This window comes from Diospyros lotus, unplaced genomic scaffold (genome assembly GCF_014633365.1).
Source record: "Diospyros lotus cultivar Yz01 unplaced genomic scaffold, ASM1463336v1 superscaf1, whole genome shotgun sequence".
In the NCBI taxonomy this organism is placed as follows: Eukaryota; Viridiplantae; Streptophyta; class Magnoliopsida; order Ericales; family Ebenaceae; genus Diospyros; species Diospyros lotus.
Window position 1 is genome coordinate 969,530 of NW_026267104.1, and position 20,529 is coordinate 990,058.

Genomic DNA, 20,529 nt, shown 5'->3' on the forward strand with positions numbered 1-20,529 from the left:
ATTCTTTTTATTTTACTGTAGTTAGTAATTTGGAGATAAAGGACTTAAAAGGGCTAATAAAATTAATTTATTTTATTTTAAAAAATGAACCTTTATTTCAAGTGAAGGGTGTATTGCAAAATTTGCAAAATTAAAGGGTGTTTTTGAAAATTTATGGGATCATATAAAATAATAAGAAAATTGCGAATGCAATTTTATTAGCATATGAATAAAATTAGAAATCTTGTAAATAATACTAATTAAATCATTTTATCATATTTATATATCTAAATTTAACTCATCTTTATACACTATATACTATTTATTTATTTTACTTTATAAAGATGTAATAAAATGATAAAAATCAAATAATTAAATAAAATTCTTCCATATATGTTGATCCTTTAAAAGGTTGTCAAAATTATGAACTTTATTTAAATTCAACTCAATTTAATAAAACATAAAATGAAATAAAACAATCAAGTTATAATTCATATTTAATAGGATGATCTCAACATCATATAATTTGTGCATAAAATGCTCTCAAAATAATTTGATCATAGCATTTTAAGGAGTAACGTTAATCATTTTGTTAAAATGTAATAATTAAGGGGTATTAAATATATCTTATTTTTAAAACATTAAACATTTATTATTAGTTGATTTTATTATAATAATTACATTTATTTTAACACCAATTAATAAAAAATATTAAGACATCCTAAAAAATAGTAAGGGTGGTAATATTATTATTTAATAGATTATCATAATTATTACATTTCAAATTAACAATCAAATACGTCAAATTACTACCCAAAGTCATTTTATGCCATAAAGTATATATGAAATAACCTTTTTGTGGGCTCCAAATTATCTTGTAGTCCTAAAGAAGAAAATTTGGGTTTTATAGTATAATAATAATGTAAATAAAGATGAAATGAAGCATTTGCATCAATAGATGATCTAATCCCCCTAATAATTGAAGGGATAAAAGTCATTTAAATAATTATTCAGGACCTTGGTTACCATAGCCCAAAGATCACCATCATGTCTAGAACTACATTGTGCTCTTGATTTAACATTTGTATAACTTAAATAATAGAAATAGAAAATAAATTAATACTTATCAATATAGAGTATCATTATTATTATTATAAATATTAAATTTAAATAGTCAAAATGTCGACAGGCATAGGGAGTTAATTTCCACCATCCTAGCTGGGCATCCAAGTAAACCCAATTGGATCAAGTAATTAAACCGAATTGCATTTATTGTTACAAATATATAAGTTGAGCTTAAAAGTAGTCTGAGCTTTGCCCATTTCCCAGAAAGTACTGGAATATTTATAAAGTTCCAGCAACGAGTACGTACTAGGATTAGTTACATGATTTCCAATTGCGTTTACCCAATTGAAGGATGAAAGAAGTTTACAATAAGCTGTTAGTTCTTAGGTAAAAGCTTCACCAAATGGAGTCCAGATTGAATGGTTGCTCCTGGGGCTGCTGCTGCACAGAATTATTGGAACTAAAATCACTTCCAAGCTGATGAGAAATGGCCTGAGGCGCCATGAACGGGTTATAATCAGCGTTTGCAGCCTCTCTTGGTTGATTATTATAAGCACTACTCCTGAGCTGCAATGCCCTAAGCAGCAAGGCATTCACTGAGAGATTTGAACCCAGCAAGCTGGGGGGCCATGGTAGCGGCGATGCGAAAGGGCTACCACCATTTGCAGCTGCTTGATCAGTGGCTGCTGGCCAATTCATGTTCAGATTACTCATCGTGTTCGTGTTCGTGTTCAGATTGACATTGCTCATGGCAGTCGAGGAATTCACGATGCTGCTCATATTGGCTAGATCAATATCCCCAAATTCATTAGCCATTGTGTTGGTGTCACAAGGAGAGTCCATGGATGGCTGTGAAGGCGACGTTTGCTGTGGTTTCTTCACGGCTGAGCTCTTCTGGAAAACCCTACAAACCACCCATTCCTCCTAAAACAACAACATGCTCATTGTTAAAAGATTAGAACCAGATTAAAATTTGAAATTATATGTATTTATGTATGTATGTATGCATGCATGCATGGAAACTATAATCATCACCTTGGTTGGTTTGAAGGAAAGCTTGGTTTCGAGCCTGTATTCATGCATAACCCAGTTGGTTTTTTCACCTTTGGGGGCTCTACCTCTGTAGAAGACTAGTGTTTTCTTCATCCCAACCAGGACGCCGCCTCGGAAAATCTCCTTGTCTTTGCCTGTTGTCTTCCAGTAGCCTGCTTCTGTGGCTCTGTTGGTTCTCAGCCCAGTTGGATACTTTCTGTCTCTCAAGCTAAAGAAGTACCATTCTTTCTCTCCCATGGATGCTTTGCCTACAACATTCAAACCCAATATGTATATAAGAACAGAAACTTCAGAATTTTAAAAACAAACGTAGGGGTTATATATAATTACCTGGAAGATCCCAAGGTTCAGACTTGTTGAGATCAACATCTACAATAGCTTTAGAAGTGAAACTGAAATCAGACACCTTATGAGTTAGATAGTGGGTGATGAGTTCTTCATCAGTTGGGTGAAACCTGAACCCTGGAGGAAGGGTTTCCTCCATGTTTTGGACCTCAGAAATCACACAAAAATGAACCAGTAAAGTAGTTAATGATAGGTTTGATGTTGATGAAGCAGAAGGGCAACTGGAGCAGAATTGTTTGGAAGCACCCAGGTTGACATTTTAATGCCACCAAGTCGGGTTAGCTAGCTAGCTATAGCCATCATCCTTGACGAAGAAGCTTCAGCCATTGCTGGCGCTAGTCTTTCTTTAGTTTTTGATTTGCAGCTAACATTTTGACAAAGATATTGTACATGGAGATTTAGGTTTACAAAACACAATTAATTAATTAAGGGCTGGAATTTACTAGATTGGCCATGACCAATTCCTAATATATATAGGGGATTGTGAGTAATCTGGAAGCTGATTATTAAGCTAGTAAGTTGGGTTAATCTAGGAGGAAACTAAGGGCAAATGGTTTGGACACTGGAACCAATCGAGGGGTTGAGTCCCCATGACACTTTACAGCAGATACTCTCAGGGTGCCCTTTCTCCAACCAACCCTCACCCATTTCTACCCACCAAAACTTGCCAACCTCTCTCATGACCGCCATGAAATCATGATTCAATGCCAAACATGCATGCTTTTCAACACCACATCCATCCACAATTTTCTATTCACACTTGTTATATACCCCTGCTGACTTCATCTCTCTCTCTCTCTCATGGTTTAGGCATGTGATTTAATTGTATTCATTAATTAAGCCACTTTTTGTTTCTGTATATTGTCGGTTAACTAATTAATTTTCTATATCAATTAGAGACAGTATATCTGTGTGTTTAATTAATTAATTTAATATGTTGGATTTTCTTAATACATGCATATTAACATCTTAAGTTTCCTGATCTTAATTAAATTTTCCTGGTAAAATTAAAGTAAGTATTTGGAAAACTTAGTGATTGAGGGAATAAAGTCGATGATGCATCTAGCATCAGCATCCAAATTTAAATATAAAAAATATATATTACTGTTACATCATCTTAGTTAATTTATTTTTAAAGTATTATTTTCCATTTTGGGTGGCAGCTGCTAATTAATTAATGAGCCATACGTAACATATAATATATATATATATTTATTGAGTAGCTAGCTAGGAACAAATTAATTAAGATAGCTTGATATAGCTAGCTAGAAGTGGGTTAAAATGGTCACCAACCATAGAATGGACTGACTGTGATTTGATTTGAACCCAGATATTTCAATTATTCCCTTCATGTTTTGGGATCCCCCTGCTTAAAACCTCCATTTTTCAATCCTAACAAGAAACAAACTTGCTCTACCACCTGCTTCTGCTTTCTAGAATCTCTCTCTCTCTCTCTCTCTCTCTCTCTCTCTCTCTCTCTCTCAATATATATATACATATATACATATATTATTTAAACATTCAACTTTAATACCTTAAATAATATTTTATTTTAATATCTTGAACATTCAGATTAATATGGCACAAAATAAAAGACAAAAATATCATCATAAATATTAAATTTAAATGTCAAAATTATAATTTTATACATGTGTGTGTGTGTGTGTGTGTGTGTGTGTGTGTGTATTGTGATGGTTATGATTCAAGGAGAGGGGAAAAAAAAATATTGGTTTTCAGTGACAGTACTCTGCAAGCATAGCTGGGATGATGCATTATTTATATTGGCAAATAAGTGAGCAACATTGAATAACAAATGGGTTAGTTAATTTAAAAATGTAGGTAGGTAGGATGTAATTTGTTATTTAATATTAAAAATAGAATACATAATTGAAAGAGAGTTAAACAAATTAATATCAGAATCTGTAGACATTTAGATTTTTCTTAAATAAATTGTTGATGGGTATTAATCTATCGAATTAACAAAACAAGATTCACCTATTATGAAAAATTGTAAATTAAGTGGATGAGAGGGAGGGATCTAGTCTTAAGAGTTTCTTTAATAGGTCTTATGAACAAGCCACTTAATAACTTACAAACTCTTTATATCATTTCATATTTCACACATAAATATATATTGAGATAAACTTAGATCTGAAAAAACAAATTGGATCACTTTAAATGATTTTTACTAATCTAATCAACTCGCTAAGAAATTGAGATTTTATCCGCCTATTAATTTTCCAGTGGATGATCCTACAATGCGTTTTTCAATTAATGTTATTGACAAAGGGGTGAAATATTGAGAAAATACATTGATTGGCTACGTACTTCATTGATAAACCGCTTTAATTTGTTCTAGGTGGTTCAGTCAATTGCTATACGATTGGGGCAGCGCTTCGGTCTTATAGAGGTAATTTCAAACCATTAATTTAAACTGTTTCTTATTTCGTTTGGATATATATATATATATATATGGGGGCACCTGGCATTTCTCGTGGCAACGTTTAATCTTAAAAATTTGAGAAGTGGGTATGGATCTCTCGAGTAATTCATTCATCAGTTCCCATTTGGGTGAAAGTTTTGAATATTCCATTGAAGGGATGGAACGAGGAGGGTATATATATTGCTACGGCTGCTAGTGCCCCGGGCCTGCCCATCCTTGTGGACTTCACGACGGAGGATAGGACTCGAGTAGAGTTCGCTCGGGTATTTGTTGAGATGGATGCATCATCTAATTTTCCTAGGCATATTAATTTGTATCAAGGAATTGATGAAGGCTCAAGGGAGCCCAAGTTATTGTGCATGCATGTGGAGTACTAGTGGATTCCGTCTATTTGTTCCCATTATGGTGTGTTTGGGCATAGTTTATCTAAATGTCCAGACAGGCCTGCCCAGCCTACTCAGACGACGCAGAGGCATGTTGGCATGGTTCGAGAGAAGTCTCATGATAAGGGATAGATGGTTAAGGAGGTAGAAAAGTCTCCCTGTCAATAGTTGAATATAAAAGCAGATCATGCATCTACTTCTCATTCTCATCCAGTTAGTGATGCAGAGGTGGTCATGGCAAACCGATTTAATACACTTTCAGATATTCCTTTTCCTGAGGAATTGGTAGCTTCGATGGAGAGAAGGGGTCTTAGAAGAGTCAAGTATGATAATTAATGATAAGGGTAAGCATGATTGTTTTGAGAAAAATAATGACTCATTTGTTAGGATAGACAATTCAAGATTTGATTATATTCCAATCAAATCAAAGTTCTAAAGGAAGAAAGAACGAAAAAAGAGAAATACTGAAGCGAGAGTTATGCGAGAATCTGACACAAGTGGTGTTGTGATGATAAATTCAACGTGGCTCGTTCAATTATGTGTATTTTATTTGATTACGCTAATTTATTTGTTTGTTTCTTGTTGATGTGGGGAATGTCCTTGCTTGTTTTGTGATTTTTTTTTTTTTTTGTTAGGTGCGGGGTATGCCTCACCTTTGATGTAGATTTTCTATTTTTTTGTTTAATATATATAATTCTTATTTATATAAAAAAACTCATATACAAAAAAAAAATAAAAATTAACATTTAGAGCATCATGCGTGCACACACACATATATATGTATGTGACTACTCATTAGAGTATATATCATTAACTTAATTTTCTTAAGTCAACCACATTGTACAAGATATATATAAATGTTATTTAAAATATGCTTAAAAGTGATATTTGATTTAATATTCTTATATTGATGTATTATATTATATATTTAATTAATATAAGTATAAAATGTACCAATACAGAAGTATAGTGTCCAAGTAACCAATCTTTACGAAGCCAATCTTAAGGTCCAAACATGCACATAAATGTGTCTAAAAATATGCATGTAATCGTACTTCTTGTACCAAGGTAATCAATCCCCTTATTTTCTCCTCCATGTATTAAGGCAATTATATATATTCTTTTTTATGAAAAAGAAATTGTATCTAAAAAATCATTAACAAAATAATTTCATCATAATATTGTTATAATTATAACAGTTTCTACACATTATGATTCCATGGACAGACATATTGGGCCTCATGTTAGGATCCACCAGTCTGGCCTACAGCCCAGATCCATATGATTCCTTGTTGGGCTTTAGCCCAGTACATAGAGTCATGGGCTTCAACCCATCATATTAATATAGGGTATCTTACTATATTCTCAGTACTTTTGTAACACACACACACACACACACGTATAGACAGAAAAAAAAATAAAATTAAAACCTTGATCATAGTAGCTACATATGTAAAAGAAAAATGAATTCCTTTCTCCCATGTTGCCAAGTGACTGTACACAGTGACATGAACTAAAAGTAATAAAATACCATGTGAAATGGATGATTCCGTATGCAGAATTTCAACTAAAATCTTAACTATATAAATAGCCTCCAATTGAGAACTAATCCAGCTAATCAAGTCTCTGAAGTCAATTACACCACCCCATGGCCATGGCTGAAAAGTATATCCATGATAAGACAACTGCAAGACTGACTTTAAGTAAATTATACCAAACCAATGATCTCTCTCTCTCTCTCTCTCTCGCTCGGGATACTTCTTTCTTCCATGGTTAACACTTATTTATTTCCCTTTATATATCACCATGTGCCACTACTTTTTATTCCACTACTGCATCTCTGTCTGTCTGTCTGTCTCTCTCTCTCTCTCTCTCAGCTTTGTTTTCCTTTGTTTTCTCTTTTCTCTTTTAACCTAAATCTCAGGTAGATAAACCCTAATTTAAAAAAGATAAAGAGAACTAAAGCTACCCCTGTCTCCATCCCATGTTCCTTGCTTTGTAAGTGCTCTTTCCACTTTGATTGTGCATCTTCATGATGAAATCACGGATCCCAGCCTCCTCTCTTCCATGGATTTCCCAAATCTCCCAAATCCCATCTCATCACCTCCACATGAAATCACTTTGTGTTGGTGAAATCACGAAAACTCTTTTCAAGATGATACCTAAATTCATACTATAGAACTCCTTTTAAGAAAAATTGATAGGTGGGACCTCTCCCTTTGATTATTTTATTTACTAAAGAGAGGGGTGGGAATCTGGGATATTCACCTCCATGCAGCCGTGCATGCATGCACAATCATGGTCTAGTCATCAAAGCAATATATAGAAACCAGTGTGGATGAGCAGTCAATGAGCAGGAAAGAAAAGTGGCGAGGAATCTCTGTGCAGCTTCCCATCTGCAACGCTCACTTTCCTCATCTTGCCATCACACCAATTCAACTGCTCCTCGCTTAGCTCAGCCATTCTCAGCACCCTTGAGACCACCTTCATGTCAATTAAAGCCATCAAGATCTCCATCTCTTCCTCCTCCTTTAGCCTTCTTTTCCTCAAGCACTTGCTGCCCCGGCGAATATCCTTGAGCTTCATCTTCTTCTACAGTTAACATTCCAAAGCAAGATCAATATAACATAATTCATCTTAATCATAATTATGTATCAATTAAGAAGATAATTAACTCACCTTCTTGTTTTGTTGCTTCGCTAGGAGAAGGCGAATTGGGTCGGCTGAGCGTCTCCTGTTTCTCCTAAAGAAAGCTGCCAGCATTTGGCAGTGAGTCTCCCTATCGGCCTTGAGAAAATTCATGAACGTTTGTATGGATTCTTGCAGTATTCGGAGAAACGACTCGGATGGAATCCTTGCGCCCGGCCCTTCCTCTTTCTCCTCCTCGGTTGAATCTGAAAGATTACTGTCACATCATTCTTACGATATCTCTTTTGAACCAAGAGCACAAATTAGTAAAGACGACCCGAACTTGAGACCTCTTGCGGACGCATCAAAAAGCTAGTGAATGATCTAATTACCTCTATACTCGGGCACTTGGAGCAACTTAGCAGCCAAGCTCCTCATCCTGGCATAGATCTCGGGCCTTCTGCCATGTTCGTAGGGCTCATTCTCCACGTACCGTTGCAGAAGAACTTGGAACTGCTGGAACTGCTGGGCGATATACGCCGGACAGCCGGGATCCGATTGCCGTCGAGACGCTCTCAACCGCTGGAAGTAGCTGTAGTTCCAGTTCAGAGCCTCCCACGTCAGGCAAATCTGAGCTACATAAGCAGCCTCCAGCTCTAGATATGGGTTCTGATGATGGAAACGTCTTGACGATCTCTTGTTTTTTGCCTGCAGCTTGTAAACTATCCTTTCAGAGATCGACCTTGGACATGCCTGAATGGACCTTAGTGATTCTGTACACACGGTTTAATTTTATGTCAGAATAACGTGATAATGATATTTTTATAATTATATATGTTTTTTAAAGAAACCGATATGTTTGGATATCTAAAGGGCACAGTGTGTGTCTCTACTTAGAAAGTTAAGCATGATATATAGCCAAGTTTATTTGAAACACTCTGGTAATAATGTCACGTATCGTGACAAGTGACAGCGCCATATTAATTAGCTAGTCCCCTTTGAATTCAGTGCTATATAGTACCACTATAGGTTCCGATGTAATTTTGGGGTTGAAATACCTGTTTCATGGAGCTTTTGAACGCTGATTCTATCCAAGAAAAGCATCTCTTCATCATACTTTTGGAACACAGTGTAAGACTCCCATTTGGGGCAGCTTCTTCTGGAAGAAGACGAGAAAGGATCTTCAGTACCCGAATCCCTGCAATTGATTGAGCTTCGCCATTCAGAAGAGCTCTTGGAAGTGGATCCAACGGTGCATGAATCGCCAAAGATCTCCTCTTCGTCAATGGCCACCGCCTTCCTCGGAGCAGGCGCTTCAACCTTCTTGGCCTCCGACCTGGGCGGCGCAAGGATTAAGAAATTACCATCCCTCGTGAATTTTGCTGTATTCTTCTCCTTTTCCTCTTCTTCCTTTTTCCTCTTTTCTGCCACGGAATATGCAACGATAGGCCCAATACTGTTAGAAATATAGATACCGATACATCTACCTCTTCCGAGCCTCAAACTCCAGCCTTTAGAATCGTCAAAATTGTCACCTACCAATAGCCTACAGTCGGGTCAAATATTCAATGAACTTACCATCATGAGTTGCATAATCAGCGACAATGGTCTCGTCAACTTCTTCACTGGAGTCAGAATTGCCATGGATCTCTTCCCGATCATCTGCGGCCACTTCATCTCCATGAAGTTCAGATTCCGACGCCGGAGAGCGGAAAGCTTCATCTGGCTCGTCTAACATGGGTTGGCCGTCATCGTCAAAATTATCATCATCTTCCTTGTAGTTCAGTCCCTCCGGCAGGCTTCCGGCGGACAAGAACTGCAGTGATTCTCCACCTCCGATTACGTCTGCAACCAGATGATCTCTCTCATGCCCCTCCTGAACATACTCGCTTTCTTCTTCTTCTTCTTCATAAAACATTGCAGAGTCATACCCATCTTGATTTCTGCATTCAAAACAAGGAAACTAATTATCATCCATATCTATATAAGAACAAATACACACGCAAGCACGCACGCACGCACGCGCACACACACATATATATATATACCTCTGAAGAATTGGGGAGCCACAGAAGAAGAAGAACTTAGCCAGAAGAATGGAGGTGAAGTACAAGAAGAGGAAGAGGAGGAGCAAGGAACTGGAGACATTGAAGAACAAAGCGGCGAGTGTTTCTTTGGAGCAGTTTTGTTGCATCTTCTTCGTTGCGTGGAATTATGAGTCTCTGAGGACTCTGACTCTCTCAGGCGACCCAAAGTTGGCTATGCAGAAAAGAAAGTGATTTCATGCTTTAATTTCCTTGGCCAAAGCTTATTCTTTTCACTAAAATGACTGATTTGCCCTCCCATGTTCGACGTTTCAGACCCTTTTTTTCTTTTTCTTTTTAATTATTTTTTATTAGTCTCGAATTAAAATTTTAGAATCGATCACCATCTAATTCGTAATATAGTTTTGTTTTTGAATTTTTCATAGTTCGAGGTTGTCTAAATAATTTTAAAACTTGAATTATCACTCCTTGCAAGAAATTTTGACTCTCAAACCAATTATTATATTTGAGAATGACACAATAATAATAAATAAATATGTAATAAATATGATACCCAAATCTTTAGGTATTGTGTCTTTATATAGACAAACTATATAATCAATATGATTAAAATGAAATCACGTGGACAATTAAATATAATTCTCTAGCTATATGGATTGTTGTGGGTTTTTCTTTAGAAATTGGAGCACTTATCATAAGTGTTCATAAACAAAATCTACGAAAATATTAGGTTAGATTGAGATAAATGAAACTTAACAATTACATTTATCTATGACCAAGGCCATGTAATTTATAAGTGGAGAAATCACTCAATTAACAAAATTAGTAATTTAATTTAAAAACATTGTCAATGATATTTAGTATTCTAATTAAGTCATTGTATATTTTATTTAAAAATTAGAGGAAAATTACAACACAACTCCACATTCAAAAAGTATAAAATCCTTGTATTAAATTGGGTATTTTAAATTATTAAAAATTCAAAAGAGTTAAAAAGAAACTCCGATGGACTAGAATAACAATTAAAAAAATCTTAAAAAATCACAATAAAACAAAAATAAAAAGAAGACACCAACAAGTATGAAATGTTCTTTACAAAAGGTTATATAAAACTATGATCTACCAAAAGGGTGCTATTTAAGAATTGCTCTAATTAATTACAATTAGTTTGGCCATAAGATTAATTAATTAATTAACTTAGGACTGGTAGGAGGAGTATTCTTTGCCTCTTATTGGAGGAAAGCGGCTTTACCAAGCATGGCAGGAGAAGGGTATTTTCGCCATTTCATTTAGAGCTTCCTCGTAGGAATCTTGCATTTTGCTTCTTTGTCTTTAACTTGGCCATTAAGGCTTGTGCGTGCGTACATGTGTTATCTGCTAAGATTTTTTTTTTTTTTCAATTAAAAATGTTACTCCCATACTTTATATTTTTATTAATATTTTATATAATTATATATAATATAAAATATCATCATAAATATTAGATTTAAATATCCAAATAATATTTCTATATTTTTCTACGATACCACATCTAAACTTGCAATTGAGCCGAGATTTGCTAAGTTCTAGTTCGACTTCTTAGGCAGTTTCTTTACTAGTGTTCGAGTTTGTCAAAAGTTTGGTGAACCAAACTCGAGCTCGAGAAGCTAGCAAGCTTAAACTCACTAGAATTTATTATTTTGTTTAAACATAATTTATTATTTTATTTTATTATGTATATATTGTATTATGTTAACTAATTAAATTAATATATATAATTGTCTTAAATATATTTAATTTAATTATATTATTATAATAATTAAAAGTTTGATAACTTTATGTTAAATAATATATTTATAAAATTATAAATAAATATATTAATATATTTACTCACAAACTATTCGCAAACTTCTAATTGTATACATTTATGATTCTCTAATAAAGTCTATTAGTATTTATAAGTTTATAATCGAGCATTAACATGAGTTTTAATCAGTCAAGTTTTATTGAATTTAAACTCGGCTCATTTATAAATTGAGTTTCAAAATTAAATTCAAATTCGACTCGTTTACTTTAATAAACGAATTCGAACAAATTTTTATTAAGTCAAAATACCAAAGTGCTCATGAATAGATCGAAGCATTTGCGACCTTAACCAGATCCAATTTTTAGTTTGGTGCGTTAGAATATCATAAATAATATTAATACCACACCTTCGTTGCTTAATTTAAATGGTGTTTCCGAGCCATCAAATAAACTTACTTTATGACTATTTCATGTGTGAGTTTCATTTAGGCAAGGCCCATCACATGCTTGTGCAAAGTTAGACTTCATCTTGCTAGGACATAAGTCGAGCACTCGAGCAAGTGATACGTTAGTGTCAGTCTAATGGGTCATGAATTCGATCATCGTTTTGCACAATAAGATGAAACTTCATACCTACAATTTACCTCCCTTGATGTAATCAAATGCACGAACAATGAGGCCGTCCAAAAACAGTCATCCCAAGTTAAACTTGATCCTAATATATATATCACTCTTGGATACAAAATTATTATATTTTATGTAACACCAAAATTTAATAAAATAATTTTATGTAAAATTATTTATTATATAAATAAACATAAAATGTATTAATACTATAAATAACTTTATACAAAATTACTTTTAAGTATCATATAAAATATAATAATTTGATGTCTAAATAATAAAATTTTGTATATATTGGGGGTATGTATTGTCTATATCAAATAATATTTATGTTGCTTGATGCAAGTATACAAGGGGTGGGTGTGGAGGGATGGCGAGACCCACGCTCGGGCCCATACTCCTCTCCAATTTTGTTCACACCAAACAATTTTTACGTGGCTGGATGGACGAGATAACAATTTCCTATACATTATGCACGTGACATTGCATGCAACAGCCATAGCTAGCTTTTGAAAGAGGATAAGACACTTGTTGCGTTCGGGTATGGCAACCCACTTCATGACTAACAAGGGATTTGTCAATTCTCGCCTCCTTTGTCACCATAACTCCTTTAGCCTGTTAGCTTTTCACAGCACGTGCATTTTTTTTAAAAAAAATATTATTTAAATATTTTTTATCATACTTATAATAATATTATTATTATTAATATATAATAATAAATTTATTTGTAATGAAAGAGTATTTCAAGTGTAGTTTTTAAGAGATCTGTAAAGAAAGAAACCAATTAGGGGGCATGAGTGAATCTCCCACATGAACCCTCTAATACTTATGTCAATCTTATACTTAAAATATATAATACTAAAAATAAATAAAATTATAATCTGAATAGAATTGTAAATTTATATTTTTCAGATGATAAATCTCTTAGAGAAATGAGACTAACAAGTTGAGGGATAGTCATAATCCTCGTTGGGCATTTTAGATTATATTCTAGATTTCTTTGTAAGAATATCGAAAGTAAGATTGATTTTATTTTTCATAATCTTGCATGAATAATGTCAAGAGATCAAATCTTTTAAAATTTATAATTTTTAAAAGAGTTTTGTAACATCCCGTATCGAGCAATAAGAAGAACCAGAATAACTTACCCTGGTTGGCCTATGCGAACTTCTCAAGGGTCATTCATCATTGAGTTTTTCCAACTCAAACACGCTTAATTCGAGAATTTTTTACCTACATTCAGGTTAAAAAGTATCTAACTGGTGTTGTATCATTCTTTATTTATCCTTAATATATATATATATAATACTTTTTTGTAAATTTTCAGGATATTACAGGTTTCTTGCTCGATCAAGAGGAAGACTTTTAGAGATCTAAATGGCCTATACGATGGCATGTCGCCTATTTTTTCAATCCTTAATTTTTTCTTCATTTTTGTATGGTTGCCTCCATCATGGGTTAATATTAGAGAGATTACTTATATTATTTTATTATATTTATAAACTAGTGGATAACCCATGCGATGCATGGATATTGTAAAAAAAAATAAATCGTTAAAGCAAAAATTATATAATTTAGTAGTTACAATAAATAAAAATTATAATAAAAAAGTAAAAATAAAATAAAATAATCATGTTACAATCATGAGAATACAACAAAATAATTACAAATTTTAAAAGATTTCCTTATATACATTCAAGGGTAGACGAACAATAAAAAACACATAACTCTATCCCGAAATCATGTAAAAAATAAACCTAAATTAACATGTAATACAATAAGTAATGCGTAAAAAAATACAAAAATTACACGATAACAGGAAAAAGAAAAAGAAAAAACGATAATCAACCTCTTTATTCTAAAATATGTATTCAAGGTAGACGTTTTTATTTTTAATTTTCAGATGTATTTGTCTCGTATGTGCGTACCACACGAACCCTCAAGGCCTAATTTTTCCTAGTTGCATTCATATCACTCACTTGACATAATAGTGGTGCTATATTACATCAGAAGACCAAACTGGATAAAAAAAAATGGTTAAAATTTACTAAATAAAAATAAAAAATAAGAGAAAATTTAAAAAGAAGAATTGAGAAAGGAGAAGAGAGGAAATGGAAGTGTTGAACGGGAATGAAGAGGAAGAAGAGACAAATATTTTTTTTCTTTTATTAATTTTTCTTCTTTCAAATTCTCCAATTTCTCTCAATTTATCAAATCACATGTCACCATTAAGTTTCCCTTTTCTTTCCACGCTTTGTCACACAATTTGAATCTTACTTAAAATAATTTTCAAAACACAAATTTAATTTGTATTTAATTTCCCCAAGTCCAACATATAGCACATATTTGGAGTAGACCAATGGGAAAAAGGAGAATTAAATAAATGACAATAAAAAATTAAGTTGAAAAATAAAATTATGACATTTAAAATTATAAAAAATAATTTTAAATTAATTAAATTGTATGTAAAATAAAAAAAATTTAAATAATCAATTAATTATATAAATAATAATAATCAAATTTTCAAAATTGATTATCCATACATGACTTTATATATTTCTCCTAATAATTAATTATCATATTTAAGATAGGTCAAATTTTGAAAGAAGTAAAAACAAAAAAGTTAAAAAATAAAATTATAACATTTAAGTTATATTTAAAATTATAGGAAAATAAATTTAAATTAATTAAACTATATATAAAATAAAAATAATTTAAATAATCAATTAATTATATAAATGGTAATAGTCAAATTTTCAAAATTAATTATCCATGACTTTACATGTTTCTCCTACAATCAATTACCACATTTAAGACAAATCAAATTTTAAGAAAGTAATAAAAAATATAAAGTTAAAAAGTAAATTATAATATTAAAATTATATATAAAATTATAATATTTAAAAATATAAAAAATAAATTTAAATTAATTAAACTATATATAAAATAAGAATAATTTAAATAATCAATTAATTATATAAATAATAATAATCAAATTTTCAAAATTGATTATCCATATATGACTTTACATATTTCTCCTGACAATTAATTACCACATTTAAGACAGATCAAATTTTTAAGAAAATAACAAAAAAAAATAAAGTTAAAAAATAAAATTATAATATTTAAGTTATATATAAAATTATAACATTTAAAATTATAAGAAAATAAATTTAAATTAATTAAACTATATAAAATAAAGATAATTTAAATAATTAATTAATTATATAAATGATAATAATCAAATTTTTAAAATTAATTATACATACATGACTTTACATATTTCTCCTAGCAATCAATTACCACATTTAAGACATGTCACATTTTTAAGAAAATAACAAATAAAAATAAAGTTAAAAAATAAAATTCTAACATTTAAGTTATATATAAAATTATAACATTTAAAATTATAAAAAAATAAATTTAAAATAATTAAACTATATATAAAATAAAAATAATTTAAATAATTAATTAATTATATAAATAATAATAATCAAAATTTTAAAATTAATTATCCATACATGACTTTACATATTCCCTCTAGCAATCAATTATCACATTTAAGACATGTCACATTTTTAAGAAAGTAATAAAAAAAATAAAGTTAAAAAATGAAATTATAATATTTAAGTTATATATAAAATTATAACATTTAAAATTATAAAAAAATAAATTTAAATTAATTAAACTATATATATAATTAAATTAAAATAAAAAAATTACTTGGCAGTCGGTATTCAACGGTATTACTTGATATCTCAAGAGTTCTCCCGATTTAAAAAAATCTCATTTTTCTATAATTTATTTCAATTAAAATTTTATGTTAATATTTAAAAATTAATAATATGAATTAAATTTTGTCTCTTCATATATCAGGATACTTACACATTCTCAAAATACTATTTAACAATAAAAAAATATATTTACGTGTTCCAAGAACTACACGATTTTCACAAATTTAGACTTAATTAATGACTTATAAAAATTCCATTTCGGGTAAGCAAAAAAAATTAAAAAATATAATAAAATATATAAATAGTAACTGAAAATGGGCGGAAAAAATTTTGACGACTATTTTGTTATAATATATATATAGATTTTTATGCTCTATTTAACAGTTATCATTATTTAGTGATTCGTGATTCGTTGCACTGTTGCAACTGAAGAAAATTTTATTTTTAAATTATTTAATAATTTAATTTTTGGTCCCCCAACTTTTTCCAAAACCATCTAGTCTTAGACATGATCTAATTGCAAGGGTGAGCATTTAGCCAATTTGATTATCAAATAGATAATTGTTCAAATCAAATAAATTGAATTTTTTTTTTCAAAAATCGAACTAATAGATCGAATAGTAACTCAAATAAAAAAATCAAAAATAAAAAAGTATAAGCAAATAAAAGTAATTTAGAGAACATTGATATTTTATTTATTCAAGATTAAAAGTTGTGTATATTATTGTATTTATTTATTTTTCAAATTAATTTGGGCTTTGTTGATTAATTTCTTAGCTCAGCCCAATGGATCCAAAAGAGTAGCCCACTTTTGTAGCAGGTCATGTAATTTCTTCAAATACATGTTATTGCAATTTCTTCAAATACATGTTATTAGTGTCCCGCCGGCTGTCTTCATCTAATAAAAGTCAATTATATCTTTCAAATAATACACATCATCAAATAATAATTATTTTAAAAAATTATAAAATCATCATATATTCATTATTCTTTGATTTTATAATTTTTTATTTAATTATATATATTTTAAATAATCACTATTTGATAATGTATTATCTAGGTGATGTGGCTAATTTTTATTGGATAGACAGACAAGCGAGAGAGCAGATCTCGTTTCCTTCCGCTAATATGTTTGGGAGCAACATTTTAATTAAAGTAAAATAATCGAATCGAACAGGTCAAAATTATTAGTTTGATTCGATTCAAATTATAAGTTGGTTTAGTTCAATTTAATTTTTGTATTAAAAATTATCGACAAATATGAAAACGATGTCATTTTTAACCCTTTCCATTTTGTTTCTTTTTTTTTTCATTTTTTGGTCAGTTTCAATTTTTTTATTTTGAGTTTGAATATCTATTTAATTGATTTAGTTGAATTTTTGACACAAATTTAGCCTATTTAATTTGAACAATTCGATGGATTTGGTTACCCCAATCAGTGCCACTTTCTCCCTCTTTAATTTTCCAATGCTGCTACTTCTGCAATACATTGATAAATATATATTAAAGGCGTGGTGTGTATAAAATTAGAATATAAAAAAATTTAAATAATAATTGACAGATATAATTTAATTTTTTATATTTTTAAGTAAAATTAAATTTAACGTAGTATAAAATTTTGAATATGTTATAAGTTGACAGTTATGAGTTAAATTTAAATAGAATTTATTTTTATTTGTGTATTATTATTTTTTATATTTTAATTTTTAAAATTAAAATAACAATATTTATTTATTTTTATATTTGGAGAAGTGATGAAGAAAGCATTGGTTGTGACAATTGAAAGAGATGGATAGCGGCCTGCATGGACAGAGAGATCTTCCCATTTTGGATCCCTCAATGCGGCTGGCCAAGTGAACACCCCAAAGCAAAATTGCCGTTTTTTTATTTATAATTATTATTTATTATGTATTAAATAAATTTATTTAGTATGCATAATAATTTATAAAGTTCGAATTTATATTTTTGTCTCTATTTTCTTACATTTTTTTTTGGTGACCATTCAAATTTTTTGTTATTTTGATTATATTCTTAAATTTAATTTTTGAATCAATTTAACTTATATAATTTATTTATTTTTATGTGTGAATTTAAACTTTTAATTATTTTAATTATAACTTTAAATTTATATTTTCGAATCAATTTAATCTATATATTTTTGTGTATAAAAAAAATAAAGTGAGATTATAAAATACGAGTCACATTTTGTTCATGTTAAAAAATAAAAATTAAATTAATTAAAAAATATAAATTTAGCAGTGTAATAAAAATAGTGAAAGTTCGAGTTATTACATTAAAAAAATTAAAAAATAAAAATTAAATTGATTAAAAATACAGATTTAGTGCATATATTCTAAATATAAAAAATTTGTATGAAAATTCATGCAATAAAATTCGATCTTAATTACAAAAATGACCATTATAATTGTCATGTTTTAGAATTATATTACCATACTAATGCTTTTAATTCATTATATCAAATTTACTAAATTAAAATTAGATGACATAAACAAAATATTAATTACATTATCAAAAATACCCCTTAAAATGACGTTTCTCTTCTATTTATCTTATGCCCAAAATGCCCCTAAAAGTTAATCACACTTGAAATTGGGTTATTGTTTCGAGGGTATTTTAAGAATTTAAGAAAAAACGAATAATCATTTTAATTTCTGAAAGAGGGGAAGTAGTCTCCCGACTACATAAGGCGGCCCGGCTCTCCATCTTATCTCTTTCTTCTTCGGTCCTCTCTCTCGCTCTCGCTTTCTCACTCTCTCGTTCGCTCTCTCTCTCTCTCTCTCTCTGCGCAGCGCCACCGCCATGGAAAGAACCTGTGGAGGAGCAGAGAGGAGGGGTGTCTCCGTCGTTTGCCCGAAGCCTCGCCGAATCGGCCTCTTAAATCCATCCGTAACCCACCGGATCAGGCCTTCAATCTGGCAAACGAGGTATGTTTCACACTACGGCGCGAATCCAACTGAAGCCCTTTCTTTTTCGATGTTTTGGGGCTTTTTCGATCAAAAACCTAATTATCTGTTCTGGGTTTTTGTTGTTTTTGGGGCCAATAAATTCCAGTTGCCAAACCGAGATCTCTGACTCTAAGGCGGGGACTGAACTTCTTGACATCATTCTAACTGAGGTACTCTCTCTCTCTCTCTCTCTCTCTCTCTCTCTCTCTCTCTTAGAGATTATGTATTTAAATTTGGTGTTGGGTCCTGCAACCCTTGAAACTCTAGAACATGAAATCCATAATTTTTGAGAGAGTAATAGTAATGGTTACGATTCTCCTTTGTTGGGTTTAAAAGAAAATGGAAAAGATGCGAAGTATAAAATTGTCTTGTTCGAAATAAAGAGAAAAGAGGAGACCAGGGAAGGAGCTTGAGAAGAAACTGGTTTTCCTCTTGATTTTCTTAGTTTTTCCCTGAATTTGCAGACAAATTTTCTACGATGATTTAGTCTTGATGGAGTTTCAGTTCTATTGCTATATCATTCATGTCTATACTCGGCGTCTGTCTGTGAGAAGCTTCTATAAGATTCTAGGTTCTTGTATCGTTGTGGGTATTTTTCATTATCTTTAGATTTAGTTAGCAATGATAGTTTATTTCCTGAACTTACTTGAATTCACAGATTCTGGATTCGTTCAGACCACTGTTTACGCTTGTTGAGTTCATATCTTAGATGACTGATCATGTTGAACTCTGATTCATCGTTATGATAGGGAAGTTGCAGCATGGACAAGTCAAATGCTCATGCAGCTTCATCACCCCCATTCTTTTGCGGGTCTCCGCCGAACAGGGCTTCAAACCCTCTAATTCAAGACTCGCAATTCGGCAACAGCAGGTTTAGTCCATTATCGGAGGCACCCATTTCAGCAGCATCCCCATCCTCGTCTGCACACAAAGGGGGATCTTGTGCTCGGATGAAACTCGGGCACAAGCCTGCGGCTGTGAGAATCGAGGGGTTCAACTGCTTAAGCCGAGATCGCAGAAGCATCTCAGCTGTAGCATGAAGAAATGAAATCACCTCTCCAGTGAACAAGGGGAGGAAGAAGGTGAAATTTTGGGAGGGAGGACCTATTGACAGTTTTTTATTTTTATTGTTTTTCTTTGTATATACAGGTTTGAAATGGTTCAATCAATTTGTCTAGTTATTGCTTTCAATCAAATTATGTGTTATGTAAATCAAAATCAGTCTTATGTGGACGAGAGAGACAGATAATGGTTCAATAAAGAGAGGAAGAGTGGCGTCCTTTCTCTTGGGGTTAAGAGGTCTCTTTCTTTGTGATATTTCTAAGATTGTGTTGTCACTCTTATCCTTCTTCGAAATTGTAATCTGAAGGGAGAAGTTGATGGTCTTTTTGGATGTTGATAATGATATTTTCATTTCTTGTCTGGTTTGTCACTTTGTGAGTGGAATGTGGGTTATGGGAATAACTTCTTTGTCGACTA

General features: G+C 31.3%; 3 protein-coding genes across 3 annotated transcripts; 1 reads left to right on the top strand and 2 right to left on the bottom strand.

Moving 5' to 3' along the window:
* Positions 1-1,204: 1,204 nt before the first annotated feature.
* Positions 1,205-2,880, bottom strand: LOC127792802 (NAC domain-containing protein 92). Its single transcript, XM_052323391.1, has 3 exons — positions 2,428-2,880; positions 2,080-2,345; positions 1,205-1,968 (listed from the first exon to the last, which is right to left on the bottom strand). Exons 1-3 carry the CDS (start codon positions 2,579-2,581, stop codon positions 1,441-1,443), a joined length of 948 nt encoding a protein of 315 aa, XP_052179351.1. The 5' UTR covers positions 2,582-2,880; the 3' UTR covers positions 1,205-1,440.
* Positions 2,881-6,721: 3,841 nt separating this feature from the next.
* Positions 6,722-10,153, bottom strand: LOC127792806 (uncharacterized). Its single transcript, XM_052323402.1, has 6 exons — positions 9,945-10,153; positions 9,475-9,839; positions 8,955-9,320; positions 8,289-8,669; positions 7,948-8,162; positions 6,722-7,860 (listed from the first exon to the last, which is right to left on the bottom strand). Exons 1-6 carry the CDS (start codon positions 10,088-10,090, stop codon positions 7,615-7,617), a joined length of 1,719 nt encoding a protein of 572 aa, XP_052179362.1. The 5' UTR covers positions 10,091-10,153; the 3' UTR covers positions 6,722-7,614.
* Positions 10,154-18,805: 8,652 nt separating this feature from the next.
* Positions 18,806-20,482, top strand: LOC127793056 (uncharacterized). Its single transcript, XM_052323823.1, has 3 exons — positions 18,806-19,029; positions 19,157-19,220; positions 19,800-20,482. The coding sequence occupies exons 1-3, from the start codon at positions 18,905-18,907 to the stop codon at positions 20,088-20,090; spliced, it is 480 nt and encodes a 159-aa protein (XP_052179783.1). The 5' UTR covers positions 18,806-18,904; the 3' UTR covers positions 20,091-20,482.
* The last annotated feature ends 47 nt before the right edge of the window (positions 20,483-20,529 follow it).

What these genes read in the sequence shown, in the direction of transcription:
- LOC127792802 (XM_052323391.1), bottom strand. Translation starts at nt 2,581, where the DNA reads ATGGAGGAAACCCTTCCTCCAGGGTTCAGGTTTCACCCAACTGATGAA. An exon ending in TGAACCTTGGGATCTTCCAG is followed by an intron (nt 2,346 to 2,427) that starts GTAATTATATAT and finishes TGAATGTTGTAG; the next exon opens with GCAAAGCATCCATGGGAGAG. An exon ending in TTTCCTTCAAACCAACCAAG is followed by an intron (nt 1,969 to 2,079) that starts GTGATGATTATA and finishes TTGTTGTTTTAG; the next exon opens with GAGGAATGGGTGGTTTGTAG.
- LOC127792806 (XM_052323402.1), bottom strand. Translation starts at nt 10,090, where the DNA reads ATGCAACAAAACTGCTCCAAAGAAACACTCGCCGCTTTGTTCTTCAAT. An exon ending in TGATTATGCAACTCATGATG is followed by an intron (nt 9,321 to 9,474) that starts GTAAGTTCATTG and finishes ATTCCGTGGCAG; the next exon opens with AAAAGAGGAAAAAGGAAGAA. An exon ending in TCAAAAGCTCCATGAAACAG is followed by an intron (nt 8,670 to 8,954) that starts GTATTTCAACCC and finishes CCGTGTGTACAG; the next exon opens with AATCACTAAGGTCCATTCAG.
- LOC127793056 (XM_052323823.1), top strand. Translation starts at nt 18,905, where the DNA reads ATGGAAAGAACCTGTGGAGGAGCAGAGAGGAGGGGTGTCTCCGTCGTT. An exon ending in CCTTCAATCTGGCAAACGAG is followed by an intron (nt 19,030 to 19,156) that starts GTATGTTTCACA and finishes AATAAATTCCAG; the next exon opens with TTGCCAAACCGAGATCTCTG. An exon ending in TTGACATCATTCTAACTGAG is followed by an intron (nt 19,221 to 19,799) that starts GTACTCTCTCTC and finishes TCGTTATGATAG; the next exon opens with GGAAGTTGCAGCATGGACAA.